This window comes from Gopherus evgoodei, chromosome 2 (genome assembly GCF_007399415.2).
Source record: "Gopherus evgoodei ecotype Sinaloan lineage chromosome 2, rGopEvg1_v1.p, whole genome shotgun sequence".
Classification (NCBI taxonomy): Eukaryota; Metazoa; Chordata; order Testudines; family Testudinidae; genus Gopherus; species Gopherus evgoodei.
In genome coordinates, this window is record NC_044323.1 from 265,491,834 (window position 1) to 265,518,823 (window position 26,990).

At 42.5% G+C, this 26,990-nt stretch overlaps 1 protein-coding gene across 1 annotated transcript in view; it reads right to left on the reverse strand.

The window, feature by feature from the left end:
• NUDCD1 (NudC domain containing 1) overlaps window positions 1-26,990 on the reverse strand; it is a 176,107-nt gene that overhangs the window by 148,620 nt on the left and 497 nt on the right. Inside the window, 1 exon segment of the mRNA XM_030549466.1 lies at window positions 6,583-6,737. Coding sequence (XP_030405326.1) covers window positions 6,583-6,737 — 155 coding nt within the window.

Sequence of the window (26,990 nt, forward strand, 5' to 3'; positions counted from 1 at the left end):
GAGGTAGAGAGTGTCTGAGGACAATAGACCAAACAGTCTGAAGAAGTCCCAGTGTTGAGGCAGCCTCAGTGAAGGTCTCCAGCAACCTGAGTTCTTTTAAGAAAAGAACGATCTAACACTTTTCTTTAACATGGCCTTTGCCAAGGCACAATAAGCAGGAGGTCACAGCCCACATGATGGACAATGTTTGAAGCCCACAGAGTGCTGCTTAACCTACAGTGATGGGCAGCACATACTAACTATGACATCTAAACAGAACATAATAAACTAATTACACTACACTAAAACCACTACAACTACTATCTGCTGCTAATTTACATTACTAAGGTCTGAGCCACAAACTATGATGCAGAAGAAAAGCCACGAGGAGAAAACCAACACAGGGAGTTCTGATTCAGGCTGCAGGTGGTAAGAAGGAACTGTAGGGAAAGCAGTCAGGGCTGTGCCAACCTTGTATAGCTTTGAGAGGAGCCACAAGGCCTATAGGGCATGCATGCCGCCCCAACAGATCTTGTTACAAGAAAAATATCTCTAGCTCTCTGTGCGCTAGACAATCATACATCTGAGTGGAATACCCATCTGCAACCACTCAAAGAAGAACTAAAATCAATTTACTTCTGAATAAGACCTGGCCTACACTACAGATTACGTCTACAACGTCTACGTCATAAACTACAATGTTGCTCCTGCCGATTTAAGTCGTTCACTATGCCAGTCTAATAACTCCACCTCCACAAGAGACGTAGCTCTTGTGTCGATGTAGTTAGGGTGATACAGTATCTTTGTAGACACTGTATTACTTACATTGCCTGTTGGTTGTCAGCCCCTAGCAGCAGGGGGAGCCTCCAGCTACAAGCCCTGAGCATGGCTCACAGCTCAAGCTATTGGACTGTGGCAGCTTGGAGGGCCTCCAGCTGCAAGTCCCACAAAGGGCTCACAGAACCCTACAATGGACCACACAGTTAAGTTGATCAAATAGAATATGCATTTTACATAAAGCTCTTCTCAACCTCAATGTAAATTCCAACATATGATGCAAATGTAGAAGCACAATACTCAAGAGTTCCACTGAATGTCACTGAGAAACTGAGGTATCAGTCCTCCTTTCATTTAACCACCATGAGGTTGAATGTGATAGTGGAAGAATTTTTACATTTCCACACTGTGCTTTTGGCTCAGATAATGTTACTTCTTTCTCAACTAGGTTTAAATAGTGTTCTGAACACCATACTGCAGTTTAGAACAATTGTACATGATCATCTCTCATCTTTTTCATATTATGTTTGTTATCTGAAAAAGAAGCAAAGACTTCCTTGTAGTCATCTCTGCATTTGTGGATGGCATCTTTGGTAACCTAGTTATAATAGTTATTTACAACATATTCGCAGGTGTATGTAAAGCACTTTGATCCTTAGAGGAAAGTTGCTACAGAAGTAGATATCTTGTAGATCCTAGCAGAAGAGAAGGTATTTACTAGCCTTTTTAAAAATCTGGTAAGTAATGAAGGAAGGACACAAGATCTATCCCCTTGGAAAATAAATCTGGACTTAGAATATATTTGTTCTTCATTTCACTTTCTATTTTGATAGATATTGCCACTTAAGTCAATGGTGATACCATTTAACTACATGATATAAATGAGTATCATTGACTGGAAACTATATCTTGTACAGATACACATTTGATAGATATGAAGTTTCTGTATACAAATTAATTTTCATACCTTTAAAAAGTTCTATTTCAAACAAAACAGTCATAAAACAAGTGATTTCTCCGCTTAGAATATGAGGATGTGACAAGTAATCACAGACTTTAATAGAACAAAAAAACTCATAGGAGGATATTAATGAGTCTTAGTGATATTTCCCTATTCGTTGCCATGGGATTTCTGTAGAGTGAATTGTACTATGAAAAAATATCCATGTGATTTCAATTAACTGCATATGACAGATGCTAATGACTGTCTCTTATGAAGTGGGCAATTATGTTCTTGATTAAATGCTCAAAAAAATTATAGTTGGATAGAGTATTTCACTATTTTTAACAAACAAAAAAAAGTTAGACTTCAATGTGATGGGATCCATAAAAACCTTCCTTTCTCAGCCCTATAATACAGTAAAACTACAAATAATTGGCCCTGTTGCAAACCCACTCTTCACAAATGCTTCCGCTGGACTGGTGTCTTTCTCCCAACATTTCTGCTAGGAATACTGACTGTTCCCTGAGATTTGGCAAAGTCCAAAACCCATAGGTAACGTTTCTGTATCTCTAGGAGAGACTGTCAACTCCTTCTACAGCCTTACCTTATAAGAGGAAAGCAGCTTATAGAGTGTCACTCTTCCCCAAAAGCCCTACGATGGGGGTATTTCATGCCCAGTAGCTTTGCGCAAACACTTTTAGCTCAAGAAAGAGGGGAGCCTCTGTCATAGTATAAATTCCCAAATCTGGACCTTAGCGTCCAGGATATGGGTACTAGCATAAATTCCCCTAAGCTTAATTACCAGCTTAGATCCTGTACTGCTGCTACCAATCAGGACTTAGAGTAGAGCGTCTGATAGACTCTAGTCGGCCCCAAGACCCAAATTCCTTGAGTCTCACAACAAAGGGGAATAAACTATTTCCCTTCCCCCTCCTCCCCTCCAGGTGTTCCCTCCCTGGGCTCCTGGAGAAATATACAGATTCAAGCTCCGTGAATCTAAACAAAGGGATTCCCCCTTCTCCTTTCTTCCTCCCAGATCTTTCCCGCCCTGGGTACACTAGATCACTGTGATTCAAACTTTTTGAATCACAACACAGGGAAATCAGGTGGGTTCCCCCCCCCTTTTTTCTCCCCCTCCCTTCTCCTTCCCTGTTAAGTACAGACTCAATTCTCTTGAGCCTCAACAAGGGGAAAAAAAATCAGACAGGTCTTAAAAGCAAAACTTTTAATAAAAAGAAAAAAGAAAAAAGGTCTCTCTCTGCAATTTAGATAGTAAAAAGTTACAGGGTCTTTCAGCTTATAGACAATAGAAAGCTTTCTCCAGCAGAAATACAATTTAAAATACTTTCACCCAAATACACATTAAAACTCTACCAGCCAGATACACAGTTGCAAATACAGAAAAACAATTAAAAGACTAAACTGTCTTTCTACTTTTGTACTTACAAAATTGGAACAGAAGATTAGAGAGCCTGTAGGTATGTGTGGTCACTCTCAGAGCCTAGAAAGAACAAAGCAAAACCCAAACCCCACAAACAAAGGCTTCCCTCCACCTAGATTTGAAAGTATCTTGTTTCCTGATTGGTCCTCTGGTCAGGTGTTTGGGTCCCTGTTTGTTAACCCTTTACAGGTAAAAGAGACATTAACCCTTAACTATCTGTTTATGACAGCCTCAACCCATCCACATACTAAAATGCTCCAGTTCCAAGTCCTAAACAGAATGAGCAACCTTGGTTCCCTCTTAACCTTGAACTGCCACCGTGGACCCACTTAATCTCTCAGTGATTGTTTCCTTCATCCCACAGATTTGTTTTCCAGTCCAATCACTGAAATGGATTAGCATAGCCATGGAGACTCCGTTCTCCATCTTAAATGGTCAGATATCGCATTACTGCCACTAAGTGTAATTGTGGCTTAAATACATGACAGCAGGGTTAATCCAAGTTCTGTAGAGTTCAGAGATAACAGTATAAAAAGACTGCATGGTCCTGAAAGCAATATGCAGAAGATTGTGTATCTAAAAGTTAAGGTGACAAAGCAATATGCAAATTGTCTAGGCCATTTGAAGGAAGATAGCCGAAATAGGATAGCTGGATAATCTTTTGGTAAGACAGACGATCTCCTTCCTCATCCCCTTTGCTGAGTCAGCTGAGGATTCCCCTCCATTTTTATCTCTAACGATGCCACTCTTCAACCTCATCATTGCAGCCAACTTGCTTTCAATCAAGGTAAATGGGAAAGTATATGTAATCATCACTGGTCTTAAACATCTACAAGATTATAATTAAGTGATTACAGATATCACTTCCCACCTCCTAAAAATCTTTAATGGCCTTCATTTCAAACCCAGACATAGCTTGGGAAAAATCCCACATTTCAATAAGGAGGCCACCATCAAAACACAGATATGAGAAAGGAACAGGAAAGTAATAGTAAACGACAAATTTGTATTTTATAGGCTTATAGTCTCTATAATTCTCAAGCTGTAACAATGTTCCACAATTCCACTGACATGTTATATAAATTCAGCACTGTTTTGAAAACTGAATTAGCTGCCCTGAGTCATTCACTACCAAAGAAAATCTTATGTGAATGAGCTATCAGCATTTTATTTTGCCTCTGACCTTAAAATGTTAAATCAAGAAAATGCATGAGGCACTGCTGTTTAAATTAACAACTAGATCCAATTATGAACAAAGTGTTTATCTAACCAAAAGAAAATGTTTAAATCTATACTGACAAGTGAAAAGTGTTGAGTCAATCACAAGTTTTCAGCCATGTTCTTACACAATACTTGGAAAGATTGTCCGATAAAATATAAGCCTCAATTGTCAGAGATATAGGCAGGGCCGGCGCTACCATTTAGGCAGCCTAGGCAATCGCCTAGGGCGCCAGAATAATTGGTGGGCACCGTTTTGCTGGAGGGGGCGGCAGGCGGCTCCGGTGGAGCTGCCACAGTGGTGCCTGTGGAGGGTCCGCTGGTCCACGGCTCAGGTGGAGCTGCCACAGTCATGCCTGCAGACGGTCGGATGCTTGCGCGGCTCCGGTGGACCTCCCCCAGACATCACTGCGGCAGCTCCACCGGAGCCGCAGAGCACCGGACCCTCCACAGGCAACACTGCGGCAGCTCCATCGGAGCCGCGGGACCAGCGCGCAGGGTGGCGAAATTGCCATCTGCCTAGGGCGCTCAAACCCATTGTGCCAGTCCTGGATATAGACTTAATTCACATGGGATGGGCATGTCAGAAACTAAAAATATTAACTTTGAAAATGACATTTTAGTATCACCAGTAACATGTTCTCCTATTCCCATGAATCCCAATGTCTGCTTATTACAATTATTGTTAAGTACAATATCAGTCATGTATCAGAAACATTGTGTCCAGGCAGTATTTTCCCTTGCAGAATACAGAATTACCATATAATGGAAACTATTGAATCCAAATAAAATAGCCTCAAAATAGAGCATAGATTCTATTACTGGAGAATGCTGATATAAAACCACAGAATCACCATCTTTTATGGTTTAGCCTAATTCAGCGTTTTTCAAAGTTCAGGTCGTGACCCAGTACTGGGTCATGGCATGTCAGGCACTGGGTCGCTCTGGTCAGTGTCGCTGACTGGGACATTAGAAGTCCCATCAGTGGAGATGCCCAGCTAAGGCAGGCTAGTCCCTACCTTTTTTGATAATGAACTGCAACCTGGAAGGGGCCAGCAGTGGGTCCAGCTTCTAGACGGGGGCCACAGGGCTTCGCGTGCTGCCCCCACCCCAAGCACTGGCTCTGCACTCCCACTGGTCAGGAACCGGCCAATGGGAACTGGGTGGGAAGGCAATGCCTGTGAGTGAGAGTCGCGTGAAATTGCTTGCGCGCCTCCGTGCAGGAGCCTGACCTGCCGCTGGCCACTTCCGGTGCGCAGCATGGTTCGGGGCGCCTGGACAGGGGGAAGGATGCCTCTGCAACCTGGCTGCGCTGCTAACTGGGAGCCGCCGGAGGTAAATCTGTGCCTCAACCCCACATTCCAATCCCCTGCCTCAGCCCTGAGCCCCATCCCCAACCTGGAACCCCTTCCTGCACTCTAAATCCCTCATTCCTGGCCCCACCCCAGAGCCTGCACCCCCAGACCAGAGCCCTGACTCCCTCCCACATCCTAAACCCCTCATTCCCAGCCCCAGACATGAACAATTTTCTTCAGCTGGATCCCCAGAAAAAAAAAAAGTTTGAAAACCACTGGTCTAATTTACTCTGATTCCACTCAGTAAGCCCCAAAGGTCCTTCACCATGTACTTGGCCCAAATTAAGTTTTTGGTCTGTACATGCCCTAGTCACTAACTCCCACCCCTCACAACCTCTCTTCCTATGCTTATACAGTGAAGAGACTTTCAAATTAAAAAAAGAACATGTCAAGGAGAATTAAGGAGGATCATTTTGCCAACTAGAAAAGGGTGCCCACTCTTTTCTTCCCTTCATCCAGCCACTAAGCGCCCTCCTCTTCCCCTTTCAGAATGAAAATAAAGTAGGACACTTTTTAAAAAAGGAAGAGCTGGGAGAAAACAGTACTGAAACCCATCACTTCCTTGATTTTTGTTTCAAACACCACACTCTACCTTGCACCCTCCTCTCTTTTGCCAAGTCATAGATCCCAAGATCAGAAGAGACCATGGGTGGTTATCTATAGTCTGACCTCTGGTATAACAAAGGCCATAGAACTCCCTCTCAACTTCCCTTGTAGATTCCTCCCTTCCCGCCCTCTCCCCCCCCACTTCCTACACTCCTCCTAGGATTTTCCCCTCTTCAGTTTTTTTGGGCTTGCATACTATTCATTTTCTTTTCTCTTGACCCACCATACCTCTTCCATTTTTTTAAAATAAATGTTATTCTTACCAGAGTCACCGATAAATTCATAACCCTTCCAAGTTGATCAACATAGTAGACATTATCCTGGTACCAAGAATCAAGATGTAGGTAATTATACATGCCAAAGGCACGCATGTGGTCCAGGGTATACTGATCATCTCGAAGTTTCACTTCTGCTACAGCTGAAAAATAAAGCCAGAAAGACTGTTTTAACAATGAGAAAATGCAGTTAATCATATGCATTATTAACCTTTTGACCTTGTAGTTGGGTGGCGCGCCTTCCAAATTTGTGCTGAAAGCTTAAGGATTTTAAAGTTTTCTGCATGCAGGCTGGCTTAAAGAGACTGAGGATGGGAGGAATTATGTTTATGTGATCACCACTACCATCCATGCCTTGGCTCCACACTGTCCCTCCCCCACACATGCAACCTCTCAGAAGTGGTGTGCCAAGTCTTCTTTTATTCACTCTAATTTAAGGTTTCGCATGCTGGTAATACATTTTAACGTTTTTAGAAGGTCTCTCTCTATAAGTTAAGTCTATAAACTATTGTTGTACGTAACGTAAACAAGTTTTTTAAAATGTTTAAGAAGCTTCATTTAAAATTAAATTAAAATGCTGATCTTATCAGCTTAGTGCAGTGGTTCTTAACCTGGGGCGCATGCACCCCCTGGGGCAGGGCCAGTGCAAAGATATTTTGAGCCCTAGGGGAAACTTCCACCTTGGGCCCCCCCACCCCGCACATCAGTTCATTGAGGGGCAAATCCCAACAAGCCTTTATAGATCCCAGGGGCCAGCTTGCCCGGGGCCAGCCGTGCCCAGGGGCTGCTCCCCAGATGAGGTTCCCCCCCACACTCCCTGAACTCCCCTGGAGGGTGCACAGCCCCCCCCCATGAGCCCTCCCCACCCCACCCCAGTGGCCCCTGCCCCGAGTCTACTCACTGGCTTTCCTGGGCTTGGGCCGCTGCAGCAGCTCAGCAGGGAGGAGCTGCCTTCCGGAGGCACCAGAGAGCCAGCATCCCACTTGCGGCAGCAGCGAGCCCCAGCCATGGAGGTGCTGGCGCAGTGCAGGGAGGCAGCAGCCCTGCATAGGCGGCGGCACCACTAGTGGGGAGCAGCCGTGCCCCCTCTGCCCCTCCTGCCCAGGCTGCGGCCCTTTGCCACCTAGGGGGCTCCTGCAGGCTGCAGTGGATGTATGCGGGCACCAACCCCATGCGCCTCCCCCCCTCCAGCTCTCCCTCACCTAGGATTACGATATTTCAACAATCAAAAAGAGGGGAGAGCCCTGCCTTAGCCCCGCCCCCATCACTCCTCCTACTTCCCACCCTGACTGCCCCGTCAGAACCCCCAACCCCACTCCTTGTCCCCTAACTGCCCCTCAGAACCCCACGCCCTTCCTAAGCCTCCTTGCTCCTTGTCCTGACTGCCTCTTCCTGAGACCCCCCTACCCTAACTGCCTCCCTAGGGCCCTACCCCCTACTTGTCCCCTGACCACCCCAACCCTTATCCATACCCCCGCCCCCAGACAGACCCCCGGGACTCCCACGCCCTATCCAACCACTCCCCGCCCCCTGATAGGACCCCCAGAACTCCCAACACATCCAATTCTCCCCCCTGCTCCCTGACTGCCCCCTGGGACTCCTCTTACCATGCCTATGCTGGCGAGACGCTGGCTCCACGTGGAGACAAACTCCATGTGGAGTGCTGAGGCAGTGGGAGGGAGGGAGCTGTGGGAGGGGCAGCGGCAGCTCACACTTCCGGGACCTGCAGAACCTGAGCACGGTGAGGGGGAAGCCAGGGGGCATGCCTGCACAGGCTGTGGCCTGGTGCCCCCCCAGGGGCTCCTGCATGCATGCAGGCGGTGGTCACCGTGTGCCTCTTGCCTCCCCGTGCTCAGATTCTGCATCTCCCAGAAGTGTGAGCTGCCGCCCCTCCCGCAGCAGGCTCAGGGCCATGTGCCCTTGCGGCTCACACTCCCAGGAGCCGCAGAACTCAAGTGCGGTGAGGGGGAAGCTGGGGGGGGGCACACTTGCCACCAGTCTGGAGCCCCAGCCGCCAGCCCTGCTCAGCCTCCTGCCGGCTGAGTGAATGGAAGGCCAGGCCGCCAGGATGCTGAGCGGGGCCAGGACTCCGGCCAGCAGCCGCACACCAGGCAAAAATCGGCTCGCGTACCACCTTTGGCATGCATGCTGTAGGTTGCCGACTCCTGATCAAAAGCATAAAGGTTTCTGAGGCCTGGTCTACACTATGCGTTTATACCGATTTTAGCAGTATTACATCGATTTAATGCTGCAGCCGTCCACACAACGAGGCCCTTTATATCAATATAAAGGGCTCTTTAAACGGTTTCTGTACTCCTCGCCGACGAGAGGAGTAGCGCTGAAATCGGTATTACCATATCGGATTAGGGTTAGTGTGGCCGCAAATCGATGGTATTGGCCTCTGGGCGGTATCCCACAGTGCACCATTGTGACCACTTTGGACAGTAATCTGAACTCGGATGCACTGGCCAGGTAGACAGGAAAAGTCCCACAAACTTTTGAATTTCATTTCCTGTTTGCCCAGCGTGGAGCTCTGATCAGCATGGGTGGCCATGCAGTCCAAAATCCAAAAAGAGCTCCAGCATGGACCGTAAGGGACATACTGGATCTGATCACTGTATGAGGAGGCAAATCTGTATGGGGAGAGCTCCGTTCCAGAAGATTAAATGTCAAAGCATTTAAAAAAAATCTCCAGACAGAGGCCACAGCAGGGACTCAGCATAGTGCTGTGTGACAAGCGAATGGAAAGCCAAAGAATCAAATGGACGCTCATGGAGGGAGGGAGGGAGGGGGTACTGAGGACTCCAGCTATCCAACAGTCCCCACAGTCTCCGAAAAGCATTTGCAATATTGGTTGAGCTCCAAATGCCTGCAGGGTCAAATACATTGTCCGGGGTGGTTCAGGGTATAGCTCGTCAATTTATACACACACACACACACACCCATGAAAGGAAAGGGAAAAAAATAGTTTCTTGACTTTTTTATATGTCACCCTATGTCTACTGCATGCTGCTGGTAGATGCGATGCTGCGGCACTGAACAGCAGCACCCTCTCCCCTCCCCTCCCCGGTGGCAAACGGTACAATATGACTGCTATCCATCATCATCATCATCATCAGCCAGTGAGCGCTCCTGGCTGGCCTCAAGTGAGGTCAGCCAGGGGTGCCTGGGTAAAAATAGGAATGACTCCCTGTCATAAACAGATAGCTAAGGGTTAATGTCTCTTTCACCTGGAAAGAAGTAACCTGAACACCTGACCAAAGGACCAATCAGGAAACAAGACTTTTTCAAATCTGGGTGGAGGGAAGTTTGTGAGTGAGTCCTTTGTTCTTGTCTTGTGCCTGTCTCTCTCTCGGCTATGAGAGGATTTCTGTCTCTTGCTTTCTAATCTTCTGTTTCCAAGTTGTAAGTACAAAAGATAAAACAGTGATTTATAGGGTTTTTATTTTGTATTTACATGTGTGTAGTTGCTGGAATGTTTTGAATTGTATTCTTTTTGAATAAGGCTGTTTATTCATATTTCTTTTAAGCAACTGACCCTGTATTTGTCACCTTAATACAGAGAGACCATTTTTATGTATTTTTTCCCCTTTCTTTTTACATAAAGCTTTCTTTTTAAGACCTGTTGGAGTTTTTCTTTAGTGGGGAACTCCAGGGAATTGAGTCTGTGCTCACCAGGGAATTGGTGGGAGGAAGAAGTCAGGGGGAAATCTGTGTGTGTTAGATTTACTAGCCTGACTTTGCATACCCTCGGGGTGAAGAGGGAAGTACTTCTGTTTCCAGGACTGGAAATAGGGAGGGTGGAATTCCTCTGTTTAGATTCACGGAGCTTGCTTCTGTGTATCTCTCCAGGAACCCAGGGAGGGAACACCTGGAGGGGGGAAGGGAAATGGTTTATTCCCCTTTGTTGTGAGACTCAAGGAATTTGGGTTTTGGGGTCCCCAGGGAAGGTTTTTGGGGGGACCAGAGTGCCCCAAAACACTAATTTTTTGGGTGGTGGCAGCTTTACCAGGTCCAAGCTGGTAACTAAACTTTGAGGTTTTCATGCTAACCCCCATATTTTGGACGCTAAGGTCCAAATCTGGGAATAGGTTATGACACTCCCGGTCATTCCCTGTAGATGGTACAGAACGGCTGGTAACCGTCTTCATCATAGCAACTGGGGGCTGAGCTCCATCAGCCCCCTCCTTTCACGTCTAAAGAAAAGATTCTGTACTGCCTGGACTATCATAGCAGCTCGAGGCTGTCTCCCCCTCATTTTATCTCACTAACAAGTCAGTGTTTCTTATTCCTGCATTCTTTATTACTTCATCACACAAATGGGGAGGACACTGCAATGGTAGCCCAGGAGGGTCAGGGGAGCAGAGAAGCAACGGGTGGGGTTGTTGCAGAGGCACCCCCAGAATGGCATGCAGCTGATCATTTCTGCGGGATCTGACACGGAGTGGCTGTGCTCTCTGGTTCTCTAGCACACTTGCCCCATATTCTAGGCAGGACTGATTCTATTTTTAGATAAACCATAAAGGAGGGAATGACCTGGGGGGTCATTCCCATTTTTGTCTTTGCGCCCCGGCCAACCTCAGCCAGGGGCAGCCATGATAGCAGCAGACGGTACAGAACGACTGATAACCGTCATCTCATCGCCAATTTACCATGGCATGGCAGACGGTACACAACAACTGATAACCGTCTCTGCTATCTTGCAAAGGCAAATAAACGCTGCTGTGTAGTGCTGCAGTACCGCCTCTGTCAGTGACATCCAGTACACATACCGTGACAGTGACAAAAGGCAAAACGGGCTCCATGGTTGCCATGCTATGGCGTCTGCCAGACCAATCCAGGGAAAAAGAGCGCGAAATGATTATCTGCCATTGCTTTCACGGAGGAAGGAATGACTGACGACATTTACCCAGAATCACCCGCGACACCATTTTTGCACCATCATGCATTGGGATCTCAACCCAGAATTCCAGTGGGCGGGAGAGACTGCGGGAACTACGGGATAGCTACGAGATAGCTACCCACAGTGCAATGCTCCAGAAATCGATGCTAGCCTTGGTACATGGACGCACACCACCGAATTAACGTGCTTAGTGTGGCCGCGTGCACTCAACTTTATACAATGTTTTACAAAACCAGTTTATGTAAAATTGGAATAATCCCATAGTGTAGACGTACCCTGACAGAAGTACACCACCATAGTAATGAAAGAAAAAAAATGTCTACCTCCATCACAATTGCAAAACCACAGCCTGCAGGGTTATTCCGCCTGGCAATTTGGACTTCATAATTCAGTCACGGGGTCAAATCACCAGACACTAAAAGGCAGAAAACTCTGAACCAGAGTTGGCCACATTAGCCACCATGCCACTATTTGATGGTATATTGCCTCAACACATTCACTGAAACTGAAGGAGTCTTGAGAACGTCCTTCTTGACTAATAAATACCAAACTATTCACGGCTAATGGAAGTTACCAACACCTCCTTCAGGTAAGTAAATCTATCACTTAATTTACTTGAAAAATACAGTCATCCATCCAATCCTCAAAATAAATAAAATAAAAAGCCACAGCTCAGTCCTTAAGACTGCTCAGCAATTTCCCCCCCCTTGATAGTTTAGTAGGTTCACTTCTCTGAATGAGATGTTTTAATTTGCCCACTCCTGCAAAAATCATTGATAAAGTAGCAACAAACAAGCAATCACCACCACATGACACTGGGTTTCAGACCACAGCACAGTCTATACCTAGAAAGTTAGTGGAAAAATCCAGTCATTCTTACATAAAACCTTTATAAAATGACTGTGTAAGCATACCTTTTCATAGTTGTTGCTATTGTTAAGTTGCAAGTATCAACCCCATAGCAGCCCAAATCATGTGGCTTTGCAGAATTGTACAATGGATTTCAGCTTCTCTGCATTGAAGAAGTTACTGTCCCACAAGCTTTAAAAGGATTTTCTTAAAGTATCAAAAATGAAGAGGGGAAAAAAACGTACCAGCAATGATTGAATCAGTAAGGCTCTCTCTTATTTTTAAGTTAAAATTAACTAAATATTTTACAATAGATAGCACATAAAGACAGCTATTACCAAAAGGCACTTGAGAAGTGTTTGTGAAATGAAGCTTTATCAAAGAGATGTTATCGTGACCTAATGAGTTTTAAAAAATTGGATATGTTTAGTGAGGAAAAAAGACTGATAACAGTATTCAAATACGTTAAGGTTGGTTATAAGGAGGACAGTGATCAAGAGTTTTCTATATGCACTGAAGATACGACAACAGAACTTGCAGCAAGGGAAATGTAGTTTAGGAAAAACTTTCTAACTACAGTGGCAGTTAAGCACTGGAATAAGCTTCCAAGGGAGGTTGTGGAATCCAAGTCATTGAAGGTTTTCAAGAATAGGTTAGACAAACACCTGACAGAGATGGTCTAGGTATACTTGGTTCTACCTAAGCACAGAAGGATGGACTGTATGACCTCTCAAGGATCCTTCCAGCCCTTTATGATCCCAAAATAAGACCAGAGAACAGAGCGAATATATTGTAATTAATTAAAAACTAACCGGAAACAGTCCAAGACAATTATTTCAGTGGAACCAAGCTGATAATATATCAGTACATGGAGCAGATGTTAACAAAACTAATCTTTTTTGTCTTAGTAGGATTCACGCACTGAAGCATTTAAAGGATTTTCACCTAGAAAGCAACAGGTATTGTTACACTCAGTAACAAGCTTTTCAAACACAACAATGGGAGCTGTGGGGCCAAGTGCTCAGGCCAGGGCAGCACGCAAAACACGCAAAGCCACCTAGCCCTGCCTCTGCTTAGGAGCAGCAGGGACATGTTGCTGCTTCCAGGGAGCCATGCGGAGCCAGGTAGGGAGTCTGCCAGCCCCACACCAACTGGACTATAAACCGGACTTTTAATGAAGAGCAAAAATGCCGGTTTATAGAGCTTTCTGGTTGGTAAAGTACCAAACAATAATACAAAAGAAATTTCACCCTTGAAAAAAAGTGTATTATTCTCTTGATAAAATATTAGTGTTTCCACAACACTTTAAATTCCAGAAACATATAAATCAATTTATAAAGAACAGTTTAGGTATTAAAATGAAACAAAATAACCATGCCAGAAAAGATCCAGCTATTTAAGTGGTCAAGTTTTACATTCTTGGGAAATACTGTTTACAAAGAGCTTTAGAATGGGCACTAATGGAAGCGGCAAGGGACGTTTGAAGAGTAGACGTGAATGGAATGTGGAGGTAGAGATCTTAACAGTGATTAATTTTAATTCATATTAATGGACTAACTGGTTAGTAGTAAACCATTTGTGTCCCTTTTATTGAACATTCACTCAGCTACGAAGGAAATTATATATTAAATTAAACAATATTTCAGTCCTATTGTGTAAGTTTACCAGGGAATGGATTATCAATTACAATTTACAATAAATATGTCCTAATCAACTTCTATAACATAGCTTGTTTATGCTAACTTGATAGGCTCCCCCACAAATTAATTTATTTTCCATAGATTAGATACCAATACCATTTTTGTAAGTATAATTGAACGATAAAGTAAGATAGAACATAAAGCTTTTCCCTTCAGACTTACTGCCAGAACACAAAGGACTAGTAGGAAAGCTGCAGTAACCCATACAGATGTAATTACACTGCTCTACAGCCAAAATGCTTCTGAAATAAATGTAGTCCAACTTTACTAATTCTGGGTCACTGAGAATGAAAATGATGTTTAAAATTGTTGATTGGCTCTAGTTTTCAAGATACGCTATTGGGTCAGTATAGACGACCCGTGACTTGGGAATGGTGGAGGATAAGTGAGTTATAAAGGGAAGGGATCTCAATTTAAACCAGAAATGATTAAAATACATCTTTGACTGGATCTATGAATAAATCTATGACTGGGTTTGGACAGTACTTGCTTTTGAGGCAAAATAATGAATGATGCAATCGGAAGCTGGTATTGCGTCACACATGATATGAATTGCATCATGTTATTCCTAGAAGTCATGGATGATGCAATCCTAACGAAGCTTACATCACTCTGCTGAACAAATTGCCCTATAATCAGCTCTAGAAGTCATACAGTGCTGTGCTCTCTTCTTTGTCAGTGTTTGATTTTGCAATGGGACACATTTCTGTTTAGCCAAAGTGAGCAGAGATGCCTCGTACTTGTGTGAATAGTGCAGATAACTTCTGCTATGTTTGTGGTGAAGTGACTTTTGCATCACAAAAGCGCAGTCTAACCACTATGGTTAAGAAAGCCTATCACCTTTCTTTTGGCTGCAAAATTGGAGATCAGGACAAGAGGTGGGCCCCACACATATGCTGCAACACTTGTGCAACAAATCTTCGCCAGTGGTTGAACAGGAAAAGGAAATCTATGCCTTTTGCAGTGCCAATGATTTGGAGAGAGCCAATAGATCATACCAGCAATTGTTACTTCTGCATGGTGCCTCCAGTTGCGAAAGGTGTGTCAAAGAAGAAAAAGTGGACTGTGCATTATCCAAACATTCCATCAGCTATACGCCTAGTACCCCACGGAGAAGGACTGCCGGTTCCTGATGCACCAGAATCACTCTCACTTGAGTCAGACGAGGAAGAGGAAGAGGATGAAACTTCTGGTCCAGAACCATCAATGTCACAGGACCCACATTTTCTCCCATCCTCCTCCTCCGAACCACACCTCATAACACAACGTGAACTGAATGACCTTGTTAGGGATTTGGAACTACCCAAGAGTAAGGCAGAGCTGTTGGGCTCCAGACTACAGCAGTGGAATCTCCTGGCAGGTTATCAGGGCAAATGGAGCCCACCAATGCTTGCAGACTATTGCTGGACAGTGACAAGAGATGCTCCATTTAATGAATACAAGTGACAAGCCAAGAAGCGCTGAGTAGACACTGAATCGGACTAAACTATGTACATAATAGTTTTTTGCCTTTTGTTTCATAATAGATTTTATTTGTATAACCCTTTAAAAATCAGCAAAAGGGTTACATAAACAGGATAGGTAAAATATCATGTAAAGCAACCATAAACACATGAAAAGACCTAGGTTTACAATTTATGATTAAAACTCTACTATCTACACAAAACACATTGACATAAAATGTAAAAAAACTTAAATATCTTAGAAATAGTAGCCAGTTGTTTTAATTGTCATATTTGAATTCAGCACATCAAAATACATAATAAATATCACATTTTATCTCTGAAGCAGACGACTTCTCAAAAATTGTAGACCAGTGTTATTAGTTCACTTCAGTGCACTGCTTAAAAGCATGGTAATTCACATGCTGCTTGTGCACAGTTCCCCAGCACTTAAAACTTTTTCTAAATCAAGTTTAATCAAACTTATCAAATGCACTTATCCTGCTCAGGACCCGTTGCAAGTATTAAGTTTCATATTAAAAATATGACGAAAAGACCATCCTTTGTAATATAAGCACCTTTGTAATAGACTCATAGAATATCAGGGTTGGAAGGGACCTCAGAAGGTCATCTAGTCCAACTCCTTCTCAAAGCAAGACCAATCTCCAACTAATTCATCCCAGCCAGGTCTTTGTGAAGCCTGACCTTAAAAACCTCTAAGGAAGGAGATTTCACTCCATCCCTATGTAATCCTACAAACAACATGTGGTTGGCTGCTTCACTCACACACACAGCCCAATTTTATTTCTGAGGGATGGGCAGGATGGAGGAAAGGCACATTGGATTAGCAATTGTGCAACATGTTAGCACCTAGATAGGGGAATATTAATACCATTCATACTTTGCTTCTGCTAGTCTATCTTGAAAAGGGAGTCTCTGCATAGGACTGCTCCTTGGGGGAAGGGACAATATTTTTTAACACAGTGAGGGCCTGATCCTTGTTAGACCTTTTGGGCACTACTGTGATACAAATATTAAGCTACTACTTATACTGCTGGATCTCTCTATGGCATTTGATCATGTTGGCCATCAATACTCCTGTTGTGTCTCAGAGACAAAGTAGGGATGAACAGAACAGTCAGATGGCTCCATTCCTTCCTTTCAGACGGAATCCACAGGGTTGGAGACAGCTATTCTTTCACATCTAGAACCTTCACTTGTGGAGTTCTACAAGGCTCAATGCTACCCTTCTACTCTATTCAACACCTACATGAAGCTGAAGGGGGAGATTTTGAAATAGCATTAGCAGAAATGCCAGCAGTACATAAACCCGGCTCTACATTTTGCTAGCATCAAATGCTAACAGCATTAACTCCTCATATCTTGATGCTTAAGAGCCATCAGCACTCATATGAGGCTTAGAAGGATTAGATTTTTAATCGATAAATCAGTAAATGTCAAGTTTATCACACACAAACCACAAAAAAATTTCCATTGATAATAAAAATTTAGAGCTATGCATTGGAAGAAAAATGATTCTTGAAAACAGATATTTACTTTGTATATTTTCACATGATGTTGACAATTTGTGCTTTAACTTTTTGAAACTCAGCATTTACTATCAGTAAATTGTCTGACCTCCCCCCATAATATCACATATCTGTGAAAATTTAAACAGAAAAATTGAAAAAAATGCTTAAAACCCATAATATTGCACAAGTGAAAAATTAAAATAAATCAAAATAGAAAAAAATGCTTAAAAACAGATATCCACCAAAACTATACAAAAAAATTAGTTCTGCCAATCCTATCAATAGAGGACTAAAACTAAACTGCTGCAAGATGAAGGTTGCATGATGGAGGAAAAAAGAATTGCAATGAATTCCCCATGTATATATTACCCTCCTCCATCATAGTAATTTGCCATTCAGTCATCATGGGTCTTTTGGGACTCCTTTTTACTTTTACATACTAATAGTCAAATTAGACAAATAGTCACAGCTGCTAAAAACTCTAAGACACAACTGGCCAGAAGTCTGTGCTTCATACTACAAGATTTTGATTTGGCCACAGCAGTTCACACATTCACAATTTGATTACTGCAATTATCATGCCCAAGAATGAAGCCACCAATTCTGATAAAGGTCCCCTTGGCTCTAAATTCAGCAATCTGCCTGTTCATCAACAGTGTGCGCTATGAACATCCTGCTCTCTGCACTGGTTCCCTCTAGAACAACATAATTAAATTCAAGATTATAGTCTCAACATTCAAAGCACTCCATGGAACACCTCTCCCCCCTCCCTCTCCCTTATTGTCCATTTATGCAACTACAATTTCTGTGAAGCTATGCTATATCAACGAGGGTGAGCCTCATGAGAATGGGAGACAGAGTTCTTGCAGCATACAAAAAGATAATATATTCATCTGGAATGACCAGTTACTCAAGATACTGGATGGCTTGGATGTGTGCTTCAGTGAATGCACTGATTTGTTTTATTTCCCTCCTGAAATAATTTCAGAAAGCACTGAACATCTGAAACTACTTTTATATAAATCTATTAATGGGATCCAGGTATTGTATGAAATTGAGATGTTAAACAGGTCCCAAGTGTGGGACTTAAGGTCTCATGTTGTACTTTCTTTTAAATGTCCAAATTAATGGTTATATTAAATAACTGAAATAAGATTATGGCAAACTACTCCTGGGGGAATACTGCACCACTGCGCACATGCAGAATTCATGTCCCCTGAAGATTTTTTTTTCCTCCATAGAAAATACTTTCTGCCAAAGAGGCACTGCAGTTATGTCTTTCACCTGCCAGGGGCTGCTATGGCACTAGAACTGAGGGCAGCCCACTCGCTGACCAGCAGCTGATAGAGAGGAGGAGAGTCTGCATTTCTCACTGCACTCTGATTGCAGGACCAGGTGAGGAGGCATGGGATATGGACAGAGCATGGCACATGAGGCTGCTGGGAGTCACAGATGGGGGTTCAGAAGGGCTAGTAGGGGGACAGATTGGGGCAGGGGCTCAATGGGAGTGCAGGTACACATGGTGACAAGGCAGATGTGCTTGACTGAATGGGAGAGGCTAAGGGTCAGGCCAGGGTCTGCATCAGGGAAGTCAACTCCCTAACAATGCCCCCACCCCCAGGGGGAAAAAAAAGAAAGAAAGAAAGAAAACCTTGTTCCATACTTCTCCCCACCGATACTCAGTAACACTCGTGGGTCACTCCCAGGCTCCTTCCCAGCAATTACTTCCCTTTCCCTCAGCTTCTCCATTAAACCTGACTCTCCCAAGCATTGCACTGCTTCTGAGCGGTGCAGGAAATATATTTCTGTATTGTAGTTTAAATGAATTATTACTCATAGCTCTGTATTAATATGCCTAATAAAGAATCTATTTGTCAAAAAACCTCTGCTGTAGCATTTTTGTTGTCTGTATTGTTACAGATGTACTTGCTGACAGGTATTTTGGAATAAATAATTGAAACTGCCATGATTATATGGTGTTATTTTGACCAATATGCAAAATTGTGCAGAATTTTTAATTTTTGGTAAAGAATTTCTCCAGGCGTAGTAATAAGTGTCCTTCAGGTTATACCAAAAAGTTTTGCTTAAAGTCTTCAGCCCTAAGTAAATAAAATGAAGCAGGTTCTACAAATAAAAGAAGCCTGTGCACAAGTGCCATCTGCTGTCATTTTACCAAATGCTTAGGTAGTGTTTATAGGAGAAGGGCCTAAACAATGAGGAAGTTTAGCCCTTTTTTCCTACACTCCTCAAGGGTCAAGTTTTCTTAGCAGTCCTAAGAGAGGAAGAGGAAAGCAAGAGAACTGAAGGCAAAAAATAAGAGGAAGCCAAGAGAGTAAAGGAGGTAAATCAGGAACAGAGGTTAGACTAAAGGAAAATGACTGAGAATTTAAGCGGGATCAGTCAGAAAAGAAATGTTTGTACAAAAAAATAATTCTGAGGAACAGGAATGCTTCAGGAAACACAGCCTTTGACCCACTGGTTTAAATTCAGCCAGGAAAACAAAACAAAACAAAAACAAAAAAAATGAATATTTTTTGTAAAACCTGGGATTTTTTCAGTAAAACAAAATTGGTTTAAACTGAAAGCAAAGTGGCTTAAATATGGGAAAGTTTCTCCAGGACACTCAAACCAGCATCTTCATCAGCACTAAGTACTGTAGTGTGTTTTTGTTTGCCTTTTAAGAAGAGTATCAAGAACTTTCAGAAGGAACCAGGCCTCCTTACCCACCTTTGAAAGTTTTGGTATTCGTTTTTTTCTTGTTTAATTGATACTAATATTTTTCTGTACTGATAGGACATTGTCTCACAAGTGGTTTTCTAAAAATGAAATCTGATAAAGGTCTGTAATCATAAGCCTTGTCCATCAAACCAGCAGCAGCAAAGTAACTGTCTTATGACCTTTACTAGATTTTTGTCGTCTTCAATACATTCTAGGTTGAGAAAACTACCAGAAAACATTTTTAAACGGTTTATTAAATTTGCCTTCATTTTGGACAAGAAGTGCTTAACATGCTCCCATATACTCCTATTCTTTGCTTTGCAATGCCACCCTGTGGATGAAACCTGGAACTTCATGTATACTTATTGAAATACTGCACTGGAAAAAGGTCATATTAATTCTCTGCAGGTGTCAATCTGCGTAGCTCATTTGTTGTCCAAATATATTAGTTGTGCCCTGGTTCTGTGGCCCCTCCTTAAGTTGAGGGAGTTTGAGACCTTAAAGTTTCAAGCAGGCCTAGGACCACCCTCCCAAGATCCAAATAGGCTACAAAGTCCCTATTTATTGATCATAGGTATTTTCCTAGATAATTATTTTTGTTTTAAAATCTGCTTTAAGAAATTAAGCATAAATGTTAAATTAATAACTGTACCACTGGATTGTGTCAGCATGGAAAGAATGTAAGGATTAAATCACTGCAATGAGCATGCCATTAAGGAAAGCAGGCTTCTGTATTCCTTTATTCATATGTCACATGTAAAACAGTTAGCTGGAAAAAAAAAAGATAAATAAAAGGTCATCTGAAAAATACATACTGATTGGTGAAGTATTTTTTTTACTGGATTTAGTTACTAAAAAAGATATTAAACAAATGAGATCTATTGTGCACTGCACTCACAAAACAGACTAAGCAAGACAAAATAATACAGCAGAAATTAATTTACAAGAGAAAGAAAATATGTTAAGGGTTAATTCACAAGTGATTTATGTCTATTGCAAGAACAATTTACATTAACTATATGTAAATCAATGGAATTATGAAGTAGGAAAAAAAACTTGCCAGCATTTTCCTCCGGAATATCTGAGAGACAAGAAATTAAAATGACACAAAGACAGAAAAATACACCTCTGCGTGAGGTTCAACCCAGTTCTAGGAGTCTAGGTGTAGAGACCCCTGCCTATTCATTGACATTGATTTTCTGTTTCCCTATCAGCCTCTCTTTTATACCTCTTCCTCAGACCAATAATGAAAGGGAAAGAACTTGAACAGGAGTTAGTTGTTCTCTGGGTCAGTGCCTCTGAACCCTGTAACAGGAACACCAATTTCATTAAACTGGACTGTGTTATTGTGCAGTTTTGTTGTCACCAATCACACAATGACATTTGGCAGATGCATCTTAAAAAAAAATGTTTTTAAAGTTGAAATTCAGAATGAAGGAAAGAGTAATTTGCAGAGTAAAAAAAACATGTCATAAAAAAACCTTAATTTCTAAATCCTTTACAAATGAAATACTTAAGTTTTCACCAAAGTTAAAGAATGTTTATAATACGCGCATACATGGTTATAATATACAAAAACATTCACAATCAAAAAAATTTTTAAAAAAGTTAACATACATTTAATTAATAACCATATTATTTAATAACACAAATTATTTCCCAACTTCATTGATTTGTTTTAAAGAGTTGCCTCACCCTTTTATTTTCTAGGCTGGAGCTGTAACAGCAGATGGGAAGATTTCTTTACATTTGAGAGCAGTCATTACCTTAGGCTCTCCAACATACAAACTTCCTTAAATATTTTTTTACTCTTGGGGGAATTCTATGCCCCTATGGATGCACAGCATTCATGTCCCCTGCAGATTTCTTTGCTTCCGTTCAGGAAAATGACTTTCTGACAGGGAAGCAAAGGGAAGCCACAAGAGCAGTCATGCAACTCTCCTCAACAGTATGTTTTGGGTGCCCAGCGCAGTTGACAGAAAGGTAAATCACTGTGGGGCAGGACTGGGGAAAACCTGGCTGGTTGCTCCTACCCTGTGCCAGGCTCAGCTGCTAGTCCTGTCTGGGCTGGAGAGGACAGGACTGCCTCTTATCCTGCATGGAATCTGGGGCCGGGGACAGGTCAGACCCACCCACAGATTTCTCCCCAGGCTGCAGGAAGTTCTGCAAACTCCCATTCCCTCGCCGCTTCTTGTGCCCATCACTCCTCAGCTGCAGGGGGGTGGGATCACTGTATAGGGAGCTGCTCCCCCATCCACCTAACTACGTGCATCCAGAGCCTCCTGCCAAGCCTCACCCCCTCCCCCCAACAAGCCCCTGTGTATCCAGATTCCCCCTGCACCCCACACTGAGCTGCCTGCATCCAGATTGCCCCACGCAGAACTCTCTCAGCTCACACCTGGATCCCCCCACACTTAGCCCCTCCATACTTGGATTCTGCCAGGCTGAGCCTGCCTGCCCACACCTAGTGCACCTGCCACAGAGGGACAGGGCCTTGGGGTATTTCTAGGGCAGGCCTAGCCCCTGCGCCATGTCAGGGTTGGGTACAACCTCACCAGTAAGTCCGTGTCCTTGGGGGGAGCTGCAGAGTTGTTTCCCACCTCTGTGCAGCCAGTGGCCTGGGCTCCCTAGTGCCATGCTGGAGCCTCCACATTTATTTGACAAATAAAATTTGAAGAATTTTAAAATATTATGTGCATAATTTTTAGAGTTTTGGCACAGAATGCCGTCAGGAATAATTTTTCAGAGATGACACCAGTTTGATCTTCAAGAATATGTCAAAGGCATGTTTTTAATTAGATGACATTTCTGGAGGAAAAAAAGTCTGTCATTATGTTTACATCCATTTATTTATACTTAAAAAAAGATTAGCAATTTTTTTTAATGTGAAAATTATACAGTCAAAATGAAATGGTTTTCTTTAGCACCCATATTGGACACAGGATCATCACATTTAAGTCAGTCAGCTTGTGGACACTTTTGTTTAGGCTGAAATTTTCATGCTGGGAGTCTGCCTCAGGCTGACTTTTTTTTTTTTTTTTTTCTCATTTCAATCAAAATGATTCACCCACGTTGGAGAGGGAGACTAGGAAAAATACATGATTGTACACATTAAAACATTCTGGAGACCTTTTCTGAACAGTTCTAGTGCCCCCATGCTTTGGAGCAGGGATTTAAAATTTGGCATTGGGTGGGACTTTTGCATTATGGAAGTTCTTTTTGCAGTCCCTGTGAAAATCCACCTACATTTGGTTAAGCTAAAAGCCTTTGTAAAAATCAGTTTACATATGCTCAGGAAAGATTTCCTATATTTTAGCAATTCAATTCACTAAAGATCCCATCCACACTGAACATGCTCCAGTCTGGGGCTGGGCATCTGAATGAAAAGCAGGGAGCCTGTCTCTTCTGTATTCTTAATGCCCCCTTGCTGAGCTCAAAGTGGAGAAGGGAGCTACCTGATTCGAATGCAGAGGAAACAAGGGAGGAAGCTGAGTTGTGGATAGGACTGGGGTGTGGCAGGGATGGGGAGAAGGAAACCTGCACTAGACACTGACACGAAGCCAGGTGTGGAGACTGGAACTGGAAGCTGGGGGTGGGAATGAGAGATTGGACTGAGGAGTTGGGAGACTGTGAACCAGTAAAGTGGAATGAGGGAAGACCAAGATCAGATGAAGAGCTATGGGCAGGGATTGGGAGTAGGATGAGAAGCCCAAGGCGAGGAGGAGACTGGGACTAGCTAGGGAAAGAGAATGGGACTGAGATGTGGAGCCTGAAGTGTGAAAGACACAAAACTAGGACAGAACAATCTGCAACAACTGGAATACACGTCCTTCCAGAGCCTGGAATGGAATCCAAGACTTGAGTCTCACCATTCTTCTGCTGACAGAAAACATCTGTGAAACTAACTGGCCAAGTGTCCCATCCCACCTCTAGTGCTGGTCCACATAGAGAATGACAACCTACTAATGCTATTAGTTACTCCATTAGCTCAAATAGCTGAGGTCTATGCAGTGGACCCGAAGGTTCCAACTCCACTGATGAACCATGTGAGTGTCAACATAATGTGATGGAATCTGTCCTTTCCGTTTACTTTTTTAAACTAGCTTGCAATTTCAAATGTTAATACATTAGGGGGCCCTGTGGGGGAAAAAAAAAATTATATGTGACCATCAGAATGCATACACAAAAGGAGGCCAATTAAAGTTGCACAGGCAACCTTAATTCTGGCTTTTGCTAACTTTGAGTGCTTAGTTTTACAACCTTAATAATAGTCTTAACAGTTTGTGCTCATGGTACATCTGAAGTCTTATATTCATGTGCTTATACAATAGGATTTATTTCTCTCTCATCCAACTCATTGTAAAAGAAAAGCCCTGATGAAGTCAAACAGTACTAACATAACTGTTTATCAATAACTTCACAGCAATGTAAACTGATAATGCATTGTAAGTGTTTAATGAAAAGTGGACAAGAAACTCCGATGGAACAGACTTTACCAAATAAATTACCCCCAGGTTCAGTCTGTACAGTAAATCAAAACATAAAATAAATACAAATACGTAAGAGCAATAATTCCAGATCAGACAACGGGTCTATTTAGGCCACTTTCCTGCCTCTGATTTTGACCAGCACACAGGTTCTAATGTAATAAAGTTCCACACATCAGTGTTTGAGGTTCTTTTACTGATCTTATTACTGCCATCATGTAAAAAGTGCTGCCAGAATAGAATACTGCAAACATCTCTGCATGCATCTTCAGGAAGCCTTAACTACTGCAATACTCTTAGGTCCCTCCAGTACAGCACATTGAACTCTGTGATTACACCTCATGACTTCAATAGGACTTCACACATGCACAGGATTCCTTCTCATGGTTCCCAGTGCAGGATCAATCCTCAGACTACAACTTCCTCAGGATAGGGTCTCCATCTTTCTACTGTACAGCACCTAGCACATTTTGGTCATTACTATAATATAGAATAATAAACTACACAGGGACTTAGATTTCAGCTACTCCAAAACCATCAACTAAAACTACAGCTACGTCTAATGTGCTCTTTGCATGGGCTGAACATTAAAGTCTTGCTTTTAAAGTTAAAGCACTTTACAGTCCTAAAACATTTATAAAAGATTTACAAAGTATGGCATCAAAACTGATCAATAAGATGTCTTGCCCATGACAATATGATTAACGTTTTATTACAAGACATGCCCTGAAACATGAAACAATATAGTGCATTATAACAATGTATATTTATTTTAATTATAAATAGAACTCTCTCAGTTGAATAAGCCGTTTTCTTTTCTGACCACATGTTGGGCTCAGATATTGAGCTTCAGTGACAAAAATTAGACCCTACTATATACAGGACTAAGAAATTGTAACCTGGGTGGAAAAGTAATTGACCTACCATTTATAAAATAAATCAAAGGTTTTCTGAAACCTTCACAGACAAACTTTGCAACTCAGCTACATTTATAGTAAAAAAATTAAAGAAATATGCAAAATACGTTCCTTTACCATCATCTTGTCCTCCCATTCCATGCCTCAATTTCTTCTATTCTTCATCGGATGGGTCCAATCATAATCCTAGACTGCAAGCTCTCTGGGGCAGGATCTATTTTTATTTGCCCTTTAGCACAATGGTACTCTGATCCCTAACTCGGGCCTCTAGACACTATTTGTTAACTGTATTACAATGACAACTGGCAATTTTTTCAAGCCTCAAACATCAAATTCTGTAAAATTCAAGCTTTAAGTTAAAAAAAATAATATCCCCAGCGCTGTTGATTGTGCAGGTAACCTTCCAAATGCAAACCAAGCATAAATCAATGCAGTGTTCTCTTGGAAAGTTTTGGTGATTCTAATTTTAATTCCCCCTCCCCCCCATCCTCATAACATTTAGTGTTTTTCTTAAAGTTCCATTTTATAGCCATTTTAAATAAAAATCTCAGCTTCCATTAAAAAAAATAAAAAGTACATCTCTAGCCCTTATGGCTAGAGAGACAAAGCTTGAAAATGTGAACCACACAAACAACCAGGAATCCAGTGGCACCTTAAGGATTAACAAATTTATTTGGGCATAAGCTCTCATGGGTAAAAAAAAACCCACTTCTTCAGATGAATCACACAGGCTCAAAAACCAAAAGGCATATTTAAAAACAAAAAGTTTTTAAATCTCATGAATTTTTATGGTAATTCTATGATGTTGAGGTCCAGTTCATCATTTTTAAAACACTTAAGGTTGGCAATACTAGGGTCTGCATACAAGCAGCTTCTGTATCTCTGCTACTGCTCATTATTTCCCCAAGCAGCTGAGTGTGTGAAATTAAAAGACCTCAAGGTCAGTTTCAGAGCTACTGTTCTGTGAGCAGCTTTGAAACTAACAAATAACATGTAAATTTCACCTGCAATTGTTCATATCTTAAGGAGGGCTACAAACAAAGACACTAGCACTGTTCACCAGGAACAAGGACTCCCAAAAAATACAGGCGGATGGAAAAGTACAGAAAAAACTCAACCCATAGGAGTCTGGGAGACAGACTGTCAGAAGTCTCAGAATGGGAAGGTAAAAAATAGGCTCCTCCTTCCCTTCCAGAAACCAGAAGATCTGAGGGCTTCAAATTCATCAGGACACCTATTAGGAAGAGTATCAGAGGGGTAGCCGTGTTAGTCTGGATCTGTAAAAGCTGCAAAGAATCCTGTGGCACCTTATAGACTAACAGACATTTCAGAGCATGAGCTTTCCTGGGTGAATACCCACTTCGTCAGATGCATCTGACAAAGTGGGTATTCACCCACGAAAGCTCATGCTCTGAAATGTCTGTTAGTCTATAAGGTGCCACAGGATTCTTTGCTGCTATTAGGAAGAGGTTGATATAAAAGATGGAGCCCAGTGCAAGCCCCAAGGACCACACTACAAGAGGACATCACTATACTACTGATGAAGGGGTATGGGGAGAGGGAAGTATTACAAGCACAACCATAGGTTAACAAAATATTAATGATGAAATGCTAAAACCCCCAAAGCCAACAAAACTCAGAAGTTACTTGCAGACTGACAGAGGCGTTAGAGAAAGTGCAGGCCTATACCAGGAGTACTAGAGACTTCTGCCAGCACGGCTCTATCAGCCGAGGATGGCAACCCTGACCACACAAGCGCCCGCACACATGGCTCTAGAGGCGAATGCCCCCAAACCTGGAACAAACATATTAAAGTTTCCCAGCATGGTGATTTCCGCGGCGAGGGGT